The sequence below is a fragment of the Larus michahellis genome, chromosome 3, assembly GCF_964199755.1.
Source record: "Larus michahellis chromosome 3, bLarMic1.1, whole genome shotgun sequence".
NCBI lineage: Eukaryota > Metazoa > Chordata > Aves > Charadriiformes > Laridae > Larus > Larus michahellis.
The window spans coordinates 73,341,323-73,360,757 of NC_133898.1; the positions used below are offsets into that span (position 1 = coordinate 73,341,323).

General features: G+C 39.0%; 1 protein-coding gene across 6 annotated transcripts in view; it reads right to left on the bottom strand.

The window, feature by feature from the left end:
* Positions 1-3,016: 3,016 nt before the first annotated feature.
* TRMT11 (tRNA methyltransferase 11) overlaps positions 3,017-19,435 on the bottom strand; it is a 32,366-nt gene continuing 15,947 nt past the window's right edge. For 2 of the 6 annotated variants that reach the window (XM_074580800.1, XM_074580804.1), the window contains exons 10-13: positions 18,261-18,333; positions 17,413-17,544; positions 14,170-14,290; positions 6,584-7,303 (exon numbers count right to left, since the gene is read on the bottom strand). In XM_074580800.1, coding sequence (XP_074436901.1) covers positions 7,172-7,303; positions 14,170-14,290; positions 17,413-17,544; positions 18,261-18,333 — 458 coding nt within the window. In that variant the 3' untranslated portion in view covers positions 6,584-7,171. Of the gene's footprint in view, positions 3,508-6,583; positions 7,304-14,169; positions 14,291-17,392; positions 17,545-18,260; positions 18,334-19,435 lie in introns of those variants that run through there. The other 4 variants (XR_012586230.1, XM_074580801.1, XM_074580803.1 and 1 more) reach the window with 4 other exon arrangements.

The following is a 19,435-nucleotide window of genomic DNA, read 5'->3' on the forward strand; positions in this document are numbered from 1 at the left end:
TCTATATTTAATAAAGAAATAGTCCGTATCTTTGTCTTCCTTGACATCTTTACATAAGGCTACAAACGCTGTTCGATGATGATTACAAAATTCGTTTCTTACTGAAGGAGAATTTTTCTTTGCTTTATGCAGAGGCGAGGCGGCCGGGGGTGAGAGGGGAGGTCCCGCTTCCCTGGCCCCAGCGGCACGGGGCCCGTGCGGCTTTTTGGCAGGTCATTCCCGGTCGCAAAGAGCAGTAGTTTGTGGAGTTCGGCCCTGCAGCTCGTCATGTCGCTCCCAGGAGGGAACACCAGAACAGGGAGGCAGAACAAACGCAGGGGGTGCCTGGGCGCTTTGTGGTGAATATTGGGCAAATATTCACCACTGCCCGTATCGGCTGCTTTGCAATTCGCGGATGGAGCAGAGGCACCGCGCTACTGAAGAAGCTGCTTTCCAGCAGCCACTATCAAAGCACCCACCCATGGGTGCACACACACCTCTGTGACAGCTCCTGTTGCAAGCCACGGAGACTAAACCACGACATTTTGCAAATGCCAACTTTGACAAATACATACCCATTAAGCGAAATCAGCCCCTTTTCTCACATAACTTCATTACTTTTTTTCCAGGGAGCATTGTGTAAAGGGGTGAGGTTCAAGCAAAGGCATCCAAGGGAGTACCCCTGCCACATAGGCATTTTGAAGAGAGTGTGGGAACTTCCCAAGACTTCCCTAAATTGCTAGGGCTTTGTTTTTTAGTGAGACAAAAGGTTCTCCCCAAGACAGGAGCGTTGAGTCAGTTTTGGGCCCCTCACTACAAGAAGGACATTGAGGTGTTGGAGCGTGTCCAGAGAAGGGCTACAAAGCTGGTGAGGGGTCTGGAGGACAAACCTTATGAGGACTGGCTGAGGGAGCTGGGGTTGTTTAGCCTGGAGAAGAGGGGAGACCTTATCACCCTCTACAGCTACCTGAAAGGAGGTTGTAGAAAGATGGGGGCTGACCTCTTCTCCCTGGTGACAAGTGATAGGACGAGAGGAAACGGGTTCAAGTTATGCCAGGGGAGGTTTAGATTGGATATCAGGAAACATTTTTTCACTGAAAGGGTTATTAAACATTGGAATAGGCTGCCCAGGGAGGTGGTGCATTCACCATCCCTGGAGGTGTTTAAAAAAAGGGTAGATGTGGTACTTAGGGACATGGTTTAGAAGTGGTTTTTGTCAGGGTAGGTTAACGGTTGGACTTGATGATCTTAAAGGTTCCTTCCAACCTCAGCAATTCTATGATTCTATGATTCTATGAGTCCTGCTCATGATTCGGGTTATCCTAGTCTCTGCCACAACTGCTACCGCAATAAACACATTGCAGTCTGCCTGGCGCTTCTAATTGCAGGATCCCACAGCTTTATGCAAACAGCCTCAAAAGAAACCTGTGGAGCAGAACAATTTATAAAGGCATGAAGTGTGGCCAGAGAAGCATCATTCCACCCATTGCACACGCTCACATGAAGAACGGTACCACAGCTCGGTGGAGAAGACTGCCTGTAAGGACCTATCCTTCCAACTGAACACATCCAACCACTCACAGTCCACATAAACAAAAGCTACATTTCATTTCCATCCAAAAGGCACAGTATTTTTGAACCTTGACTATTACTTATTAAAAACTTTTATATCTAAATTTATCCTGTACTGAAATTACCTGCTTGCGTTTCTCCTACTGCTGCATTCGACAGAAAAAAAAGACAGATGAAGGATTAGTCTTGTTCCAAAATGCAATCATTGGCATAATTCCTAATCTTCAGCGGAAATCTCTCCTAACAGTCTCAGGATAAAGCAAAGGCACCCTGGGCTGTCCGGTCGTGGCACTAAACATCCATCCTTGGTCATCACTCAGAGACATCCCATCTTTCGGGACAGACTCTTGTAGACGGAAGTATGACAATTAATTGCTACATGTCTATCGTGCCAATATTATCTCCTTATGGAGATGAGATTGTTTAGCTACGAGTTCTGTATTTGATTAGAATTAATTACTTATCCCATCACATACAGTAACATGACCTGCTATTTTGCACTTTATTAGTGCAAAATTTATTAGAATGAATCCATGAAGAACAAGTTTTAGATCAGAATTTTATACAGCAAGAGGCACTTTCATTGAAAAAAAAATTGAAAAGTATTTCTTAAATAAGATTAATAACATTTCGTTTGGGAGACAATTAAAACAGTGATAACACTATACTGTTTTGACGTCTTTAGAAGGTAAGATTTTTTTTATTTTAACCAACAGAAATTTTGGATTAGAATCGCAGATGGTCATTGGCAATCATCGTATCTTCGTACCACATAGTCTCTTTCCATCACCTGAAAACTGAATTTAAAAAAAATAACTTTGGGGGAATTTTAAATGAAGGAAAATGTCCTGTTCCTACCCAGTTGTACTCAAAATACTCCTTGTGAAACCTGACATGCAGCGTCTGCTCTGGGCTGTCAGCAATCTGCAACGTATCACCCCAGGAACCTCACTGAGCGCACAGATACCAAAGATCGCAACAGTGGCAGTAAGACATTAAGATCTCCCCTCTTAATCAATGGATTTTACCTTTCAGCTGCCCAGCTCGTTTTAAGCAACATACAAGAATTTGAAAAGATCTTACTTGGCAAACCTGCCTGGAGGTCCGATACCCTTAAGTGTAGCCAGAGAGATCGTCCTTTCTCTGCGATCTTGGGTTTGATGGGCCTTTTAGCTGAAAGAGAGCTGACATCTCTTTTGAGAGGTGTCCTCCACATCCACAGGCTCAGCAAAGCTGTAACTGATTAGAGGCACTGTACAAAATAACAGCCACAGTGATAGACAACTATAATGAAAACAGTTGTGAGAATACGTACATCAACAGATTTTTACAGTCCAATAAGCCAATAAGAGAACATCAAAGAAACATATTAAAAAGGGTAGCACGGAGGCAGGTAAGTTATATTTCACTGTTTTAAATGAGTGATCACCAAAATCGATGACATAAGAGAATAAGGTTTAAAAAATTATTTTTTTTTTTCCAAATAGCAAACAGAAGAGAAAGGCAGAGGGATACCGGCCTCTTTGTTCTCCCGGGTACCCACAACTCTGTTCTTTTTAGGAGCAGGGAAGAAGTTTCCAGACTGAAAAGACAGCCTTGTTCAACTCTGGGCCTCAGTTCAGACTGGAGACCAAGCTAAACAGCAAAGAAAGAACACATTCATTTTTTCTTAGAGAGTCAGAAAAGAGAAACATGGTGGTGACGGGAGCTGAGCCAGCAGAGAACAACCTTTGCCTTCTGGAGACTTCATCGGCTTCCTGTCAGCTAACCCCAGAGCTGCTTGCTGTCCGACAGGGAAACTGGTAACCACTGCGTATCATCGGCTCCAGACTTGCCCTCTCCCACGGGACATGTTTGTCTCTGGAAAACCTGTGGCCAGAGGACAGTGCAAAGTCACAGGGTCACCTTCTCTGTGACACCCTTCCTGGATGGCGGCCCTAAGGCCGTGGAGTTGTCCTGGAGAGAGTTGAAATAATCATTAAGAAGAAATCTTAAAAAGCAGTGAGAGAAAGAAAGAGAAGATTCAGAATTATTAAGGTGCTTCCTCCCTGTAACATCTCTACAGTTCACTGTAATATCAAAACAGTGAGAGAAAGCCCATACTTTATCTTCTTAGCAGTGTTTTTCAGTATTTTTGGACAGATGACCCTTCACTGAGAACTCACAAAAATTTCACTGCCTACTGCCAACTTCCATATGTACCAATGACCCTCTTACAAGTCACAACTCTGAACTAACATACTACTTTAATGGACAAAGAAGAGGTGGCAAACAGTTAAGGACTTCCACCACAGTTTTCCAGCACCACTGAACAGGTAGAGAGGAAGGAAAGATCCACCAAAACCAAACTTCAAGAGCTGCTGTTGAAGTGCCCACATCCAGCGAGTGGAAGTTGCTTTAGTGCATGGTACCAGCACAAAGCCCAGCACGGCTGGTATGGAAACAAAAATCCCGCTCTACTAGAGGAGATCCAGAGTCAGATGTTGTCCCAATAACAGACAACAGTTTCTTAGGTTGGTTTAAAGGGAGGACTGCATTCTCCTTGAGATGTTCAGCAAGCTGACACATCTGCTTAACTCCTCTCATTGGAGTGATGAGAAACCACCGAGTCTAAGTTTTTGTGAGCTGGTGTCACAGCTTGAGTAGAAGTGGAAAGTTCGGCCAAGACCTTTACGTTCCTTCTAAAAAGGCTCTTCGTATGCTTTCATTTGGGTCTTTTTGTTTTAAAGAGAAGATCAAGAAGCAACAGGACCAGCACTGGTCGTAGCAGTGGCAACAAAAATCATGGTTAGAGTTTTTGTCCCCAGGTCTTGTTTCCATGTGGGTTCTCTGATAATTAGAGTTGAACTCGTATTACAACCTTTTCCCTGGAGGAGATTACCTGGGTCTTTTTCTTCAACACCTCTGCCTATTTCAAGAAAAGTTGCAGCTCCCTGTTATCTGTAAAACTTCATCAAACCTTGACCTTCTGTCAAACTGGCTTATCTGTAAAACTTCATCAAACCCTGACCTTCTGTCAAACTTGTTCCAACTCGCCACTAATTAAAAAAAATATTAGAGATAAGCAGATAGGGCACATAATTAATGCAGAGAAAATCTATTTCTGCTACTTTTCCACTTCCTCTTCCTATAGATTCGTGGGAAGCTTGGCAGCCAGGAACACCACCACCAGGCAAAGGTATTCTGTGAAAAGAGGGGGCTCCTTCCCTTTGTTGCCTCCACAAATCGCTCCCTGCAGCAGGAGACAGCCTCTGCCCATATGACCTCGCAGCCGTTTTCAGCTCCTCCCTCTATCCAATTTGCTGCAGCGCAACAAAGCGCTCCAAAAATAACGTTTATTTTTCAAAACTGGAAAATGGCACAAACCACCCCAAAGGAGAGAATGACAACGGCATGAGTTCAGCACGGGCTCGTGAAATGACCCTCCCTGCCAGGGACAGGAAACTGGAACCTCACGGAAAGAGACTGAATGGAACCAGATCGAACAAAAGCGCCAGAAACCGCGGCCATCGATGGCCAAATCCTGCCGAAAGGATAACTCAGTCCTTCGCTAGAGCGAGCGCAAGGACTGTGACACGGCTCTGCAGCTATAAACACCTCCGCTTTGCGAGTCTGGGTGTACGAAAGCTGGAGGACGCACTTTAAGCGAGGAGAAAGTTAGAGATCAGGAATATTTCCAAATGATAGCTTTAAAGTTGGGGACCAAGCAGAGCTTGAACATCTGATTCCAATTCTAAACTATTCCTTATTAGCAGATGTTGAGGTAGTACCCCAAATACACTTAAGAGTTTCTGTTCAAAATGGTATTCTTCAGTAATGATAGAGCTGTTATGTATGAACTGCTAAACAGAGGCCACACCACCGCTGCTGAATGGACGAAAAGTTGGACCAGGCAGAGGAGAAATAAACTAAATCATTCTCTTTGAATAGACTGAGCCAGATTTGCCACTACCTTACATCTTGTATAACCATTTAGATCATGTCTATGTAAGGTAACTTTTATGAAAATGAAGTTATAAATACATAATAAATCCATCTAGAAAAATTCCTTGCCTATGAAGAACAGAAAGTAATTTTAATTTGTAAAGTAATAAAAGCTGAATGCCAAATTGCAATGCTAAAATTGAAGTCAGAAGTTACACGAAGACAGTTTTTCAGAAGCAGTAATTTTTTTGATGTAGTATTTGAAAGTGATCAATTCAAATTCTGCTTTTGAAAAAATTTTCAGAGCTTTGATCTCGCTCCAAGTTTAGCCCAGAACAACTATTATATGGCTGACATTAAAAGTCTCAAAACAAAGTGATTTATAATGGAAACACAGAAAATAAATCACTATTTCAGAACCTCCTAATACACCATAGATTAGATCCAGAAGGTCAGACAAAGTTGTCATTGAGTATGTGAGCTCTCCCTGTTGCAGCTGAGGACCACAACACACAGAAGAGCAAATTTAGTTAATGAACTTGATCAGATACCCACAAGACTCGTGCCTTCCTAGGCATCATTTGTTTTTTGGAGAGGCACTTAAAGATTATAATCTACAAAGACTGTAGCACGACCACAGCCAGTAACTCGCAGCAAGTTGAGAAGCAAGGCTTTCTCTGGCTGGAGCGAGTAGATACATTCACCAACGCCCTGCTGAAGAATATTTGACCATATTTGACCACCAAAATGAGAAGAGCCATTAACATCTTGAATTAATGGGCTTAGTGGTTTTCAAATGAGGTATTTTCATGATGGACATGGTGGGGATTCAGCAAAGTTCGCCCTTCAACAAATACAGCTTCAATTTCAAAGATTTGATTAGGCTTAATACCATTAGGGAACCATTACTGATTTTATGCTCTTGTTGTTACTGCTTTAACTATCAGTTTCTGAACCAAAAATTGCAGACAGTTGGCTTGACCAAGAGTCAAGGTTTAGGAATGCAAAAGCAAATCCAAGGTACAGATGAGCTTCAGATGTGGACAGGCTTCACAGGATTTAACAAGCTCTCCAGAGTTTCTCAGGTCACAGAGGCTTCTTCTTCTTGGGGAGGTGTGTGTGCGCGCACGAGCGCATTTGTTTCTTTGTGTTTTTTGTTTGTTTCAAACACTGGTTGCCTGAGCCAGAGCAAACGGAATTCATACAAGCAATTATTGCATGCAACAATTGAAAAAAAAAAAACTCACATCAATCTTTTCTGTTTTATTGTATACCATTTACAAAAAAACAAAACAAATGAAAATGATCTTCTTAACAAGCAACCCTTTATCACCACCACGTGTTTCTAAAACAGCCAGATGTTCACAGTTTAAGAAGTCAAATAATACTACTACTCTTTTGTAAACGTTAATGGTGAAAGAGCAATAATAATGGTTTTAGTCAATCATCATTAGTACTTGAAAGTACAAATATAAATTAAATAAGACTCAAAAAACTTGTACAATAAAATTCGCTATAAACAAAGCTAATTAAAAAGAACTGCTCTCAACCTGTGTTGTGGGTTTCATCTTGTTTTAAAATTAAAAGCAGTATTTATTTTTCTGAAGCATCCAAATGAATGTTCACATCCAGATGTCCTTACAAAGAAACACGATCTTCATTCTTTCCTCATTTTTTAATCTGTTTATATTACATTTTACTTATGATTGTCCTTTTCTTCCTTGGCAATCCTCTTTGTCACACCACTGAAATACTTCTCACGGAATGAATTGTGTCCCCTGTATGGCGTATATTGACCGTCCAATAAGTAAGAATTCTGATCTTGATCCTGCATGGTATCAAAATGCAAGCATTAGGGTTTATGGTAGTATGTTGAGCGTGTCTTGCCATTGGTTTTCCTCCAGATTTTTTCAGACAATTACAAGCAAGAGTAAAGCTGGTTGATCGGTGGTTGTTTTGTTGTTTTTTGGTTGGTTTTTTTTTTTCCTCCCAATTCAATGCCAAACATTTAAGTCATTAGATTGATTAAAGAATTCCAGAAATAGAATGCTAAGGTTTCCATAAGGATTAACAAGAACACATACATCCTACTGCAAAGTCTTAATATTTAACAGAACTGAAAATCCACATGCAATGGATTCTCATTTGAAATTGATCAAATACAAGCTGTAAGCAGACAAGGAGTTTTTGTTGGTTTTTTTTTTGTTTCGTTCTGTTTTTTTTTTACCTACTCATTCAAATTTTCATTATTTTACTCTGTACATTTTGCAATGATGCAAGTTGTCAGTACCAGACACTTGAAGTTTTAGCAGTGCTGCATCACTGGAAACATCTCAGCTAACATCACCAGAATCCAACCTTTGCATGAAAAAATGAGAGCATACGTACTATGCCACACAGCCTTTTATAAAGGAAAATACAAAGATTGAATTCTCCAGACAGTCTTTTTTCAGGAAACTAATCACTTATAGGTTTGTGGAAGGCAGATACAAACCAGAGACCACCACAAATAACTAAAATGAGTTCCTGCTCATTTTAGGCTATCGGAGCGCTATCGGAGGATTTTTTTCTTGTGCAGTATTCAGGTACTTCTGAAAGTTAAAAGTTGACACAGTAAATCCCTACACATAATACCTAGCTGACATCAGCCAGGAACATAGTCTAGAAAATTGGCCCATTATATACACAAAGGTTTAGTTCACCGTGTACTGCAGCTTTATACAATTAAGATACCTGTCAACTAAAGTTATCAATACTCTCAGATAAACAATACATCAAACTTGCATCTGAGCACTAAAGAAAACTGATGGCAACTTTTAAAAACCATTTCACGCTTATGGTTGATGTCAGTTTATTATGCTCAATAGCAGGATGGAACTGAGATAAACAGCCCCACATAGAACAACTGAACTGTACAAAGAGAAAATAAAAACAAGCATACGACAGAACTAAACCTCTATCCCACTAAATGCTTCTTCTCAATGCATCCTCATTACTATATTTTTTTCATCAATGCAGCAACATACAGATTGGTTCATTAGCTAAGTTTCAGTTCAGAGTTATTTGTTTGTAATTGAAAATGAGGTTACTGTTGAATGCTTTAGCGTAAGTAATAGGGACATGGAAGTAGACTTAAGTCAGTATTTCTATCCATTACAAAACTATTACAATGTAAGAATCAGCTGAATTGCAGTGGACAGTCCCGCCCGCTTTCAGCTATTTTGTAGCCTGTTCAGGCTTTCACCTAGCAAGATCAACACCTCATCTTGCTTTGGATACCCTAATATGCATTCTGAAGGAGTGAAACAAAAGGTTTTTCAACATAGCAAGAGGTTAGTGTGCATGTACAAGTGCCCTCTTCTGGACACAAGAAGATAATCCAATGATGTAGTTCTCATCTGCTAACCTGGCAGATAGCAGCAGGATGCCACTGGCTCAAATTAACTTCCTAAGTGTTAAGTGCCATGTAGATATCAAACATGTAAAGCATGTACACCGGTAGCAGCCAATTCGTTCTATTTAAATACTGCAATATTGGAAAACAGCAGCAGAAAATGACCTCAGTAAAGCCACTGTAGACACAGTACTATCTATTGCCTTTTGGTCACCTATGAGACTGCCATCTCTAAAACCATTCTCAGGCTGACGATCAACAGGCTTTTAACATCTCCGTGGGGAAAAAAAAAAGTTACTATTGGCAGTTAGGAAACAAGGAGGACTTAAGATACTCTCCTCCTACAGCCAGCCTTTACCCGCTTCTCCAGGTCTCTTACACAGGGCCACTGTGAGGAAAAGAGCGCTTATTCTTCCCCTGAATTTGCAGGTCAGTAATCCTTCTTTGACCTAAACATATAATATATTTTGAAACCTTTTGGGTGTGCTTTAAATGTAATTCTACATAATTTGCTTGTTTTGAGAACTGAATGGGATATTTGACCCTCAAAGATAATGATACCTGGGTCAACATTATTTTAACATAAAAATTAATCCCCACAACCTCTAAGAGGTCACACATCTGTACACCATTCATCTTGATTCCTTAAGTAACAAAATGCTGATTCAGGGTGAAGGGAGGAAGGAAGAAAGGAACTACCCCTTCAACCCCCCAAGCTGGTTAGGGCAAAGAGAGGATATGATATGTAAGAGAACAAACTTCAAGTTAAACAGAGCTGTAAGAGGAGCATCTGCATTCATCAAATGGAAACAGGCTTGGTGCATCACTCCACAGCAGAATCCATTTTGCAAATCCAGGCCTCATCAAAAGATATGCAAATCATTGCTCACTAGATAAGAGGAGATCTGCAGTCAGGCACGCATTTCTTGGAAGAGCTGACAAAGGAAGCTCCTGGCCCCCATCACAGTAATTCCAGCTTCAGAGCTTCCACTCCTTACCTCTCCCCTGTACAGACGTGACTGCCCAATACAGATGGTAATTGCTTTGAAGAAAGAGAATAGATTGAGAATTGCTTCTTAAAAAAGGGAAAAGAAAATAAGATAGCCTGAACGACCCGGAGATGCCATTCACTGTTGACATTTACTAGTCAAAACAGTTTTATAGGCAACACAAGAACTGATCAAAGTAAAAGGAATTGTTGGATTGCAGAGAATAACAATTTCCAAACAAATTCTAACTTAGGGCATTTTATATCTACACGGGGAGATGAATGGGTGCAATCTGAACACCAGGGACACGCTGCATTCAATGCTACAGAGATAAGAAGTTGTCAAAAATCATCTGTTAAACAATTTGTTGTGACTATTTGCACTAGAATTTGCCTGGGCATGAGGCACCAGCTTGTTTCAGTAAGGAAGCCAGTCAAACATCCTCAGTTAAGCTCTATCTTGAGTAGCATAAATTGGTAGAATATGAACTTTAAATATTTGGCAGGAATGTTTTGCAGTAAGAGAAGATATGTCTCTTATGGAGGGTGTCAGAGACAACTCTCCCTCTAGTGTATTAACTGCCCAGTGCAGTCAATATGGATGGGGTTTTTTTTTTTGTTTCTCTTGCTTTTTCTTAAAAAAGGTTTAAATTCAGGGAACAGAGTTGAACCACAGTGTTTTAAGGGAGATAGTCTCTTTCCTCCTCTGGAAGAGGAATAAGGAGTACTGCTCATGAGTAGTAATGCTCAGTACAGCTGCATCTACGGGCAAGTAGCTTTTTTCACTTATTTCCTGTGAAACAACTGTACATATTTTTCAAGGCATAAAGTTCGTAATTGGTTATTCAACACGAAACAGTGAGACCTCCCAAGAAATAATTTCCAACACTGATCAGCAATGATCAGTCAACTTGGCACCAAGCCAGCTCTTTTCCCAGTCTGCCACCACTACCAAGATGACAAAGACTTTTTCCTTTATTTGTAGAAGTCAGAACTGAAGATGTTCGTTAATCCCTGGTCATTCTTTATCATCATCCCTGGTTCTCACTTTGAATAATTTAAATTCTAGAAACAGCAGAAACTTCTAGGTATCTCTCTGAGCCCTTGTCAATTACAGAGCTCCCCCACAATATTTTTTTTTAGAAGTCCTGATTAGAAACTTCAGAACTAGGTAGCATTTACCAGCCAAATAGATAACGTATTTCTGTAAAACAGCCAGCAGAGAAATTAAACAAATTATTCAACTACAGCTGAATTATAATTCAGCATAGGGAAATCAACAAGCATCAGAAAACAGAAAGCTAGACATACTGTTGTAAAGAAAGGGAACAACAAACAACGCTAAACACTGTTCATAAGTCCACCCCTTCCAAAAACCGTTGGTTGATCACCAAATACAGATTACCAAGAACCGCTGTAGTAATACTGGTGTAAGTTTTTGTACTCCTATTTACCTACTGATTAACCACTTACCAGTTATTTGACATTTAAATAAAAAATAATGATGACAATTCAGATATAGGTGGCAGTCTTACATAACTGTATTTTTTAAGGCTTTTGAAAAATAAACTGGCCAAAGTGAAAATGTACCTTCCATTGATTTGGGCTGGAAGAACTGGTTCAAACCTCCTATGACCTAAAGCAGAAGACTGGACTCCTAGTGGATCACAGTTGACAGATATTATAACGTGAATCTGTTTGGCCAAGGGATTCTCATTTTTCCACTGCCACTGTATTTCAGTTCTTATACACGAATGCCTACAGTCTTTGGAGAGCTGAACTTGTGTTTTTACTGTCCTGTCCACTACGATTATCAATTCAAAGTTTTATTTCAGGTTTAAAGAGAGATTGGGGAGATCCCTATCCATTTAATACCAGAAGGGACAGTAATGTCCCTAGAAAAAAAGCAATACATCAGACTAGTAAGCTCTCATCTCCTATCGCTTCTGTTTTGTTCCTCTCCCATTCCACACTCCTGTGCTTCGCTTCTCTAATTCTTCTGCCTTCAGAGTTTTAGAAGGCTAGAAGTTGCCAGGTGGCTACTGCTAGCTGCCCTCTACAACAACTGCCTTCATTTACTTTTATTATTATCACTACAATTGAAGATTGGGGAGGAGGGGAGTTATTAATGACTACCGTAGCTGTGCAAAAAAAGCCCTAAATATTAAAAACCAAACATCTCTTCTGCTCATATTGTGCACGTGCTGGAAAAGTCTATTCATACCGACACTGTGTTCGGTAAGAAATCTTTTCCAGTTGGCACGATTTCATCGTAAACTTAAATAGAACAGAGTGGATGCCTACAAGACAGTGAGTTATATACAACCTTCTGTGATGTTTTGAATCCAATATTTATGATCTTCATGCTTCTGATTAATTATGATAGATCAATACTACAACTAGACACATTCACTTTTTACTTTGTGTCTCTTTTATATTACAAGCACAATCAAATTGCACCACCAATTTCATGTCCAGTAACTGACTGAATTCATTTCCAGTTAAGAGATGAGACTGTTAATAGTGAAAATGAGTTTCCTGTGAAATCTGCAATTCGTTATTGGTGGCAAACACTGGGGAAACTGAAGGACTGCATAATGACACTACATGATTTGTAAAACTTCTTAGCCACTTGTGAGTACTACACTAAGCTGAATTAAAAGGTATTTGTGACTGACTGTTACAAATCAGTTTAGTAAAGCAGACAAGAACTGTCTGGAAACATAAACACATGTATACTCATAAAAATTCACTCTTTCATTTGGGAAGAACTGCAACCATTGAACTTTATGATCATACCTTGTGTGTCAGAAGTATAAAATAAATAGGTCGTTCAAGATATTAAAACGGGAAAAAACATGTCCCAAGTAAGGGATGCTGGGGTGGGGAAATCTTAGATAGTTAGACACCAGACAACAAGACCCTAAACCAAGCAGGCACTAGCTAAGGAGTCAATATGTATTTTGTTATTTGGACAAGTTTTACATCATCAGAAACAGCACATGGGTTCTGGTATCTTTAAATTATCTAGAAGACATCTGGAGTCCTGAGTGTAAGCACCTGTGCAGTTTTATCTAAGCAGTAAGCCTGCCAGCTAGACTCAGGTGCTCAGAGCTAAGCGTTTCCAGACATCAACCTGTCAAAGCATGTACTGAAGAACAGGTGATGCACAAAACAAGAATAACAAATGATGAAAGTCTATTCGCAGAAGGGTGAATAGATTTTTAAAATTAGAACATGTTATCCTACAGCACTGTCAATAATAGAACTCGTGCAGAAAACTTCCATGAACACCCTTAGACATACATGTCAAAAACTTTCAAAATTTACCCTCTGGGTTTGCTACTGGTGAAGTTGGCATCTCTGGCTCTGAACTCCACGTACAGTGTTTTAAAAAAGATAAAATAAAAATCAGGTGTTGCTTGAGAATCTCTGTCATCATTAGCATTATGAATGCAGTACTGAAACCCTGCTGCGTTATTAGTGCAAGCACCATGCAGACACAGCAGTCCAACCGTATCTCCTGTCATTTAAAATACCTCTTCCAACTGCCAAGGAATGCACTAAAAACACCTGCTCACCGTTTGCATGTGTTTTCATTAAGAATATTGATTCCCCTTTGTTTAGCATCTCTTTTAACAGTATTAGGTGAGAGAATCAGCAAAAATGGAAAGGAGACCCGAATGCAATATTCCCTGGTCTCGATGCCCGAGGAGAGGCACTTAACATATTCCAAAACAAACAAAAAAAAAAAATAAATGCCAGTGTGCTTCACTGTACTTATGTCACAGCTACAATATTATTTCAAAAGCTTGAAGAGTACCACTCTAAAAATGAAGTAACAGAATTGAATATACATATATATATATATAGGTTTACCTATACTGCAAGACCCACAAAGGCATTTAGTATTTACTTGGCCACCAAATTACATTTTGGAATCAACGGGAACTTAGGCATCTCTGTGGATGGGATTCACAGAGTTCAGTTTTCCAAGAAAAGCACATGCAACTTTCACAAGTAACCATAAGTTCAAAGACCTCTTTCACACTATTAAGTAGCTTGCTCAGGATGAAAAGTTTATCAAAAACTCAGGAGAAAAAAAAGACCAAAACCAGAACAGTCCTTTAAAACACTACCCAATTTATTTTAAAGAAACGTGTGGCAATTTTACAAAAGCTCTAACTCTTATTATAAAAAAAAAAAAAGCCTCAAGTGTGATAGAAATAAGGATCAAATGTTGAAAAACAGAAACTTTTCATGAATGCAATAGCTACTATTTCACACAATATAATCAAGAATTCAAGCTTACCTTGAATTCTTTCACTTTTTCCATGGTTATCAGGCGCCTTGATGTGTGGCTGGAAAGCATCTGCTCACAGTTGCTAATAAGTTTCAGGCACGGGTGGCGGGGAACGATCTCTTCTGTATATCTGGAAGAAATAAACATTCACAGAGCTGTAAGCTCATGAACTGGAAGACTTGCATCTGAAACAAAATTCATACGGATTCTTCACAAAATGGCTTACATTTAGGAAGTTCCAATGCATTTTAATCTAATGAAAGAAATTCACGTATTGGTGCTCGAGTTTTTACAGCATATATTCCAATCATTTTGTGACACAAGATGTGTAGAATTAAAACCTCACAGTAAAGAGCACCCCCCACATTTTCTACATGTATTTACATGACGCTAATGTATGCACACAGGCCTACCTGTATAATTTCAAGTAGAAAATATCTCAGCCAATCAGGAGTAATAACTTAGCCAATCAGAACTGTGATTTTAAAAATGTATTTCACAGTCAGCATACATAAAATTGCAGGAACAAGAGACTTAACTCTGGCTCCCCAAAAGGGGACCATTACACTTCAATTCCAAATCGATTTAACCCAGCTCTTATTAAACAGTGACATTCCTGGACATCAGAATTCGGTGTTATAAATGTATCGCATTGAAATTACTTTTTCTAAAGGGAAGAAATAAGAACACATTATTTTTTAACATAAGATGGTAGCAATGCTGGCTTGCAATTAAATCCTGTCTATAGAAGCAAGCATTTACAGTGTTTTAAATGCCCCTATCTCATAAGCATACTATTTTCTATAGAAACAGCTTTCTCTAGATTGCTTTCAATCCTTCTATTTCTCCAAATGCTGAAAGAGGAATTTAGGGATTTAAGACTTTTGCATGGGAGTATAGGAGCAAGAAGTATTGACTTAGCTAATAAGATAAACATGAGATCAGACATCCTTCCTATATAATTGATCAGCCATTTAGTCTTAGTTTTTGTAATTTGCTTTCCTGTAATAGTTACTACAACATCATACAAAAAACAGCATATGGTATTGTCAGTGACTATGATTTCATATGAAATGCTTGCTTTCATGATTCCCCAATGCTTGGGGGTCAACAGAAGTCAGACATTAAGAAGCAGAACTAAACAACTTTCACACCTATCACTTGAACTTAAAAGATAAAGAGGATGAGCTTCATATTTTTTCTGTATAAAAATGGATTTTCTGAACGCACTTTACAAAGTAAATGGGAGTTCTGGGAGAAAGAGAAGTCAAATGCAACACAACTCAAAATAGAATTCCATCTAGGTGCTGATGGAAATCTTGAAATTTCTCAAAGATAACAGTGAGCTGTTAAACAACTAAGACAATACCAAATACAGACTTGTAAATAGGAAAAAAAACAGAACAGTACTGCCTCTTTGCATTGTTCCAAGACTTCCAGATTGCAAAACAACCTTTCAGTCACTTCTCATGTGTGGAATCAAGTCAATACTTCTGCTAGGTGAACGTTCTGCATGTTTTTGACAAAGGAAAGTCAAATTAATTCTCAACTGTTTTGGTTTTTTTGTTTGGGGTTTTTTTTTTGTTTTTTTTTTTTTTATTACACAGGACTTTTGATGCCCCTAGTACCAAACTGCCTTTCTCTCTTACAAAGGTAGGCACTCTGCCACAACATCTTAGAAGTTTCTCTTCATAACCCTCTAAAAGCCTGACTGCAAAGGAATTAAAAGAATTCAGACTCAACAATGATTTCAATGTCAGATTGAAAGAGTAAACTTTGGAGTGAGATGCTATCTTGCAGAGGGAGAGATCATTATCACTTTGTTTAAAAGCCTTGTCTGTTAGCATTAATGCATATATTTCTACATTCTTTCAGGTAGAACTCGGAACATTATCAAATAAGAAATATAGTAGCAGTGGTTTAAACAGACACCCATTTTAATCCAGTTTTGTTTTTAATTTAAGGTAATACACTAGAATCTCAAATAACACATGAACCTGATGGCAGGTGTTGCCAAGGGATATTTGATAACACAACAGGTAAGTAGACAGTATCTTATCTTCCCCCCACACACTTGCTTTAATGTTTGTTCCTGTGTTCATCATTACAGCTGAAAATGAAGTGACTGTACTAACATTCTGTGCTAATATAGTGGCTTCAGCATTTCAACCTTCATTGAATAAAGTCAATTCATAGTAGTATGTACAAATTTACTTTTTAAGAGGTAACCCAACTAAAGCTTGAGAGCACTGACGTCCCCAAAACAGCAACTCAAGTAAAACGAGAATGTGCAGTTCATAGTTATCTAAAGTTAAGCACTTTATACTGCTGTACTGAGGACGCATGCTCTTACCAATGCTCAATGAGCAGACAAAAAGCTCTGGTATCTTAACAGATAGAATAAATTCAGTAATTTCAAACAGAGTTTATTGACATGGAAATCTAAGAATTCACAGCTACAGATGGTCTGTCAGGGTTAAGCATGTATAGACAGTCATTTTGAACAATTAGCTATAATACTGTTAATGGCACTCATTGCTTTGTTTATGAATAGTGTTACAAGAGAAGAAGCTTAAGATACCAATTCTACCAAAAAAAAAAAAACCCAAGCCTCAAAATCTTATCTAAGAGATGCTCAAGTAAGGTAGGCAAACGGATGTCTTTCCTTTTAAGCCCAGTTCTAATCCTAGGCTGCACTACTGAGCATACAGCATCCCGCAGTCTCTGCTGGCCTCTCTCGTCCCTAACAGGGCTGCTCCCCTACTCTTCCTGCCTCTCACTGCCATCTCTTGGTCACTTGACTTTCTGATGTCAGAAGAAAGCTAAAGTAGTAGTGCCAAACGCCAAAGAGACAGGAATGTTCTCTTACAGGACTTCGTCATGCACCTCTATCAAGTACTCTAATAGAAACATATATTAATAAGATCCTTGCTACTACTATCTTCGAAATCTATCTGCACCTTGAAAGTCTAATTTTCTAAGTTTTAACCTCAACCGATTGGACATGCATTTGGCAAGGACATGTGAAGGTTTTTTTCTTTTTGGTAATAGTCAGGAATTATCTCCATCCAAAACCCTTATTTCAAAATCTGCTTTCCCTCATATGAAATTTTAAAATATGAAGTCTGAACATTACTCTTAAGTGATGGTACTATGGAAGTTCCATCTGTACTATGCTCCAAAAGAAAGCACAGTTAGAACATAGCAACATCGGTTCTGACATACTACATACCAGAAATCAAGAATACATACTCAGGCCTGTATATCGGCAGCCAGTAAACTAATCTTCCTCCCATCACAAGATATTCTGCAGCAAACTTCAACAGGTCAAAAAAGATGTCACTTAGATGATAATTGGATGAAACGAAGATGTGATTTTCTGTGCTAAACAAAAAATTTACAAGTGTAAACATAAAAGCACAGGTAAGACCTGCATTTTACATTTAAAAAAAAAAAACACAAAAAACTCCAAACCACAAAATAGCACTATCCAAGATTTGCAAAACTACCTAGGACAATCAAGGAGTACAGCTTCTACTATGAAGAATATGACTTCCCAAATTCCCCTACTGGCTCTTTAGTACTTGTGGAAGTCAAAGCATGACTATTCCCCAGAAGCATGTTGGAAATAGTTATTTTGCACAGCATCTTTCTTAAGGGCAATTTAGAGTAAAAGGCAAGGAAGGCCAGGCAGTGGAGACGCAATGTGTTATCTCTAAAGAGAAAGGGAAATCCAAGAAAGAAGGTTAAGGTAAAATAGACATGTTCCATTTTAGACTGATTTTGCAGCATGCAGGGACTGAAGAGAACTTTATGAGAATAGGAAACAAGGTTAATGGTGGCTCACAGAGATGAGAAATAGGATTTGAAATCTGAACACGTGCAAATGATAAGCAGGGAGAACAAAACCAAGAGGATTTCAGGAAGTGACACACCGGTTTTGCAAACAGAACAAAAAGGGCTTTTCTTCTTTAATTATTATCATTATCATTTTTTTTTAACGGCTGACAGCCAACCAAGAAATAATAAAGATTCTAAAACTGTGACTGGGTTTCCATTAAGACATTTACATTCTACAACAGACAAGACAGCTTACCTACCTTCTTTCAGCTGTCTTAACTGCTTCCTTTTGTGAACCTGTTCTGCGAGTAGCTTCTCTGATACCATACGGTGCTATACAAAGCAAGTGCGTAATGCAGAGATGAGAACCTCACCCTTTGTCCAAATAACATACAACTGTATCATACACACACAGCAGTGCACAAACGGTGGCTTATACATAGTTAAAAAAAGGAAAAGCTTTTACAAAGTAAAAGTTGGTAAGGGTAATCTCTTGAAGATCTACTAAAAGCTTCTTGCTTCAAAAGGTCACTTTAAAACCATTTCAAAGAAAGCCCTTCAGCTGTTAAGAGGTTTCCAGCAGCCTAGACATTTGCTACACCACAAAGGACGATGCTTTTCTGTTTTGTTCATTAAGAGATATTCCTTACATTTCCAACATGTGACAAACAATCCCACGCTCTTTTGTTTGACAGACACAAACACCTCCCCTATAGCGCTTAGCTAACCTTTTTCAAAATGAAATTTTATGTATTGGAATTTCTTGCCAAAACATCACACAAATGGTAATTCTCAGACAGACAGATAAGAATAGACAGAAATGGCTTTTTCACATACATTTTTGCACACTTCTAATAGCATAAAATATTTATTTCATGTTCACCCCACAAGTTGTGACACAATTTGCAAACTCCATTTTAAGTCACATTAATATTCTATACTGTCTTATTGCCAAACAAGGCAAAAAAATTAGCAGGCAACCCACAAAGAAAAGTCACACTCCCTATTCCTAATTAATATGAATGTGTCATGGTAAGAGCCAGCACCAGAGATTAGAAATTGCTGTATCGAGGTCTTCTATTTATTCCCTTAGCCTCTACTCCTCTCAGGCATGACAAATGGTGTTAACTATATAGGTTTCCAAAAGAGCAGAGGATCCTTTCAAACTGCTAGTACTTCTAGTAGGTAAGTGTATCAGAAATGCATTAAAATTTCTCTTGGAGGCATTCCAATAATCGCTTAATATAAGTCTCTGGATGTCCATCAGAGCTGCTTGGCAGACTCAAGTGTGCTGCAGATCAAGTACTTACAGCAACATGGACCATTATGATAAGAAGTCTCTGTGCATCAATAAAGTTATGCCTTTACTGAATGAGACTTCTTCAAAGGATGATTTTCAGCCATGTTGATTTCTATTGGCACACATAATATTCTC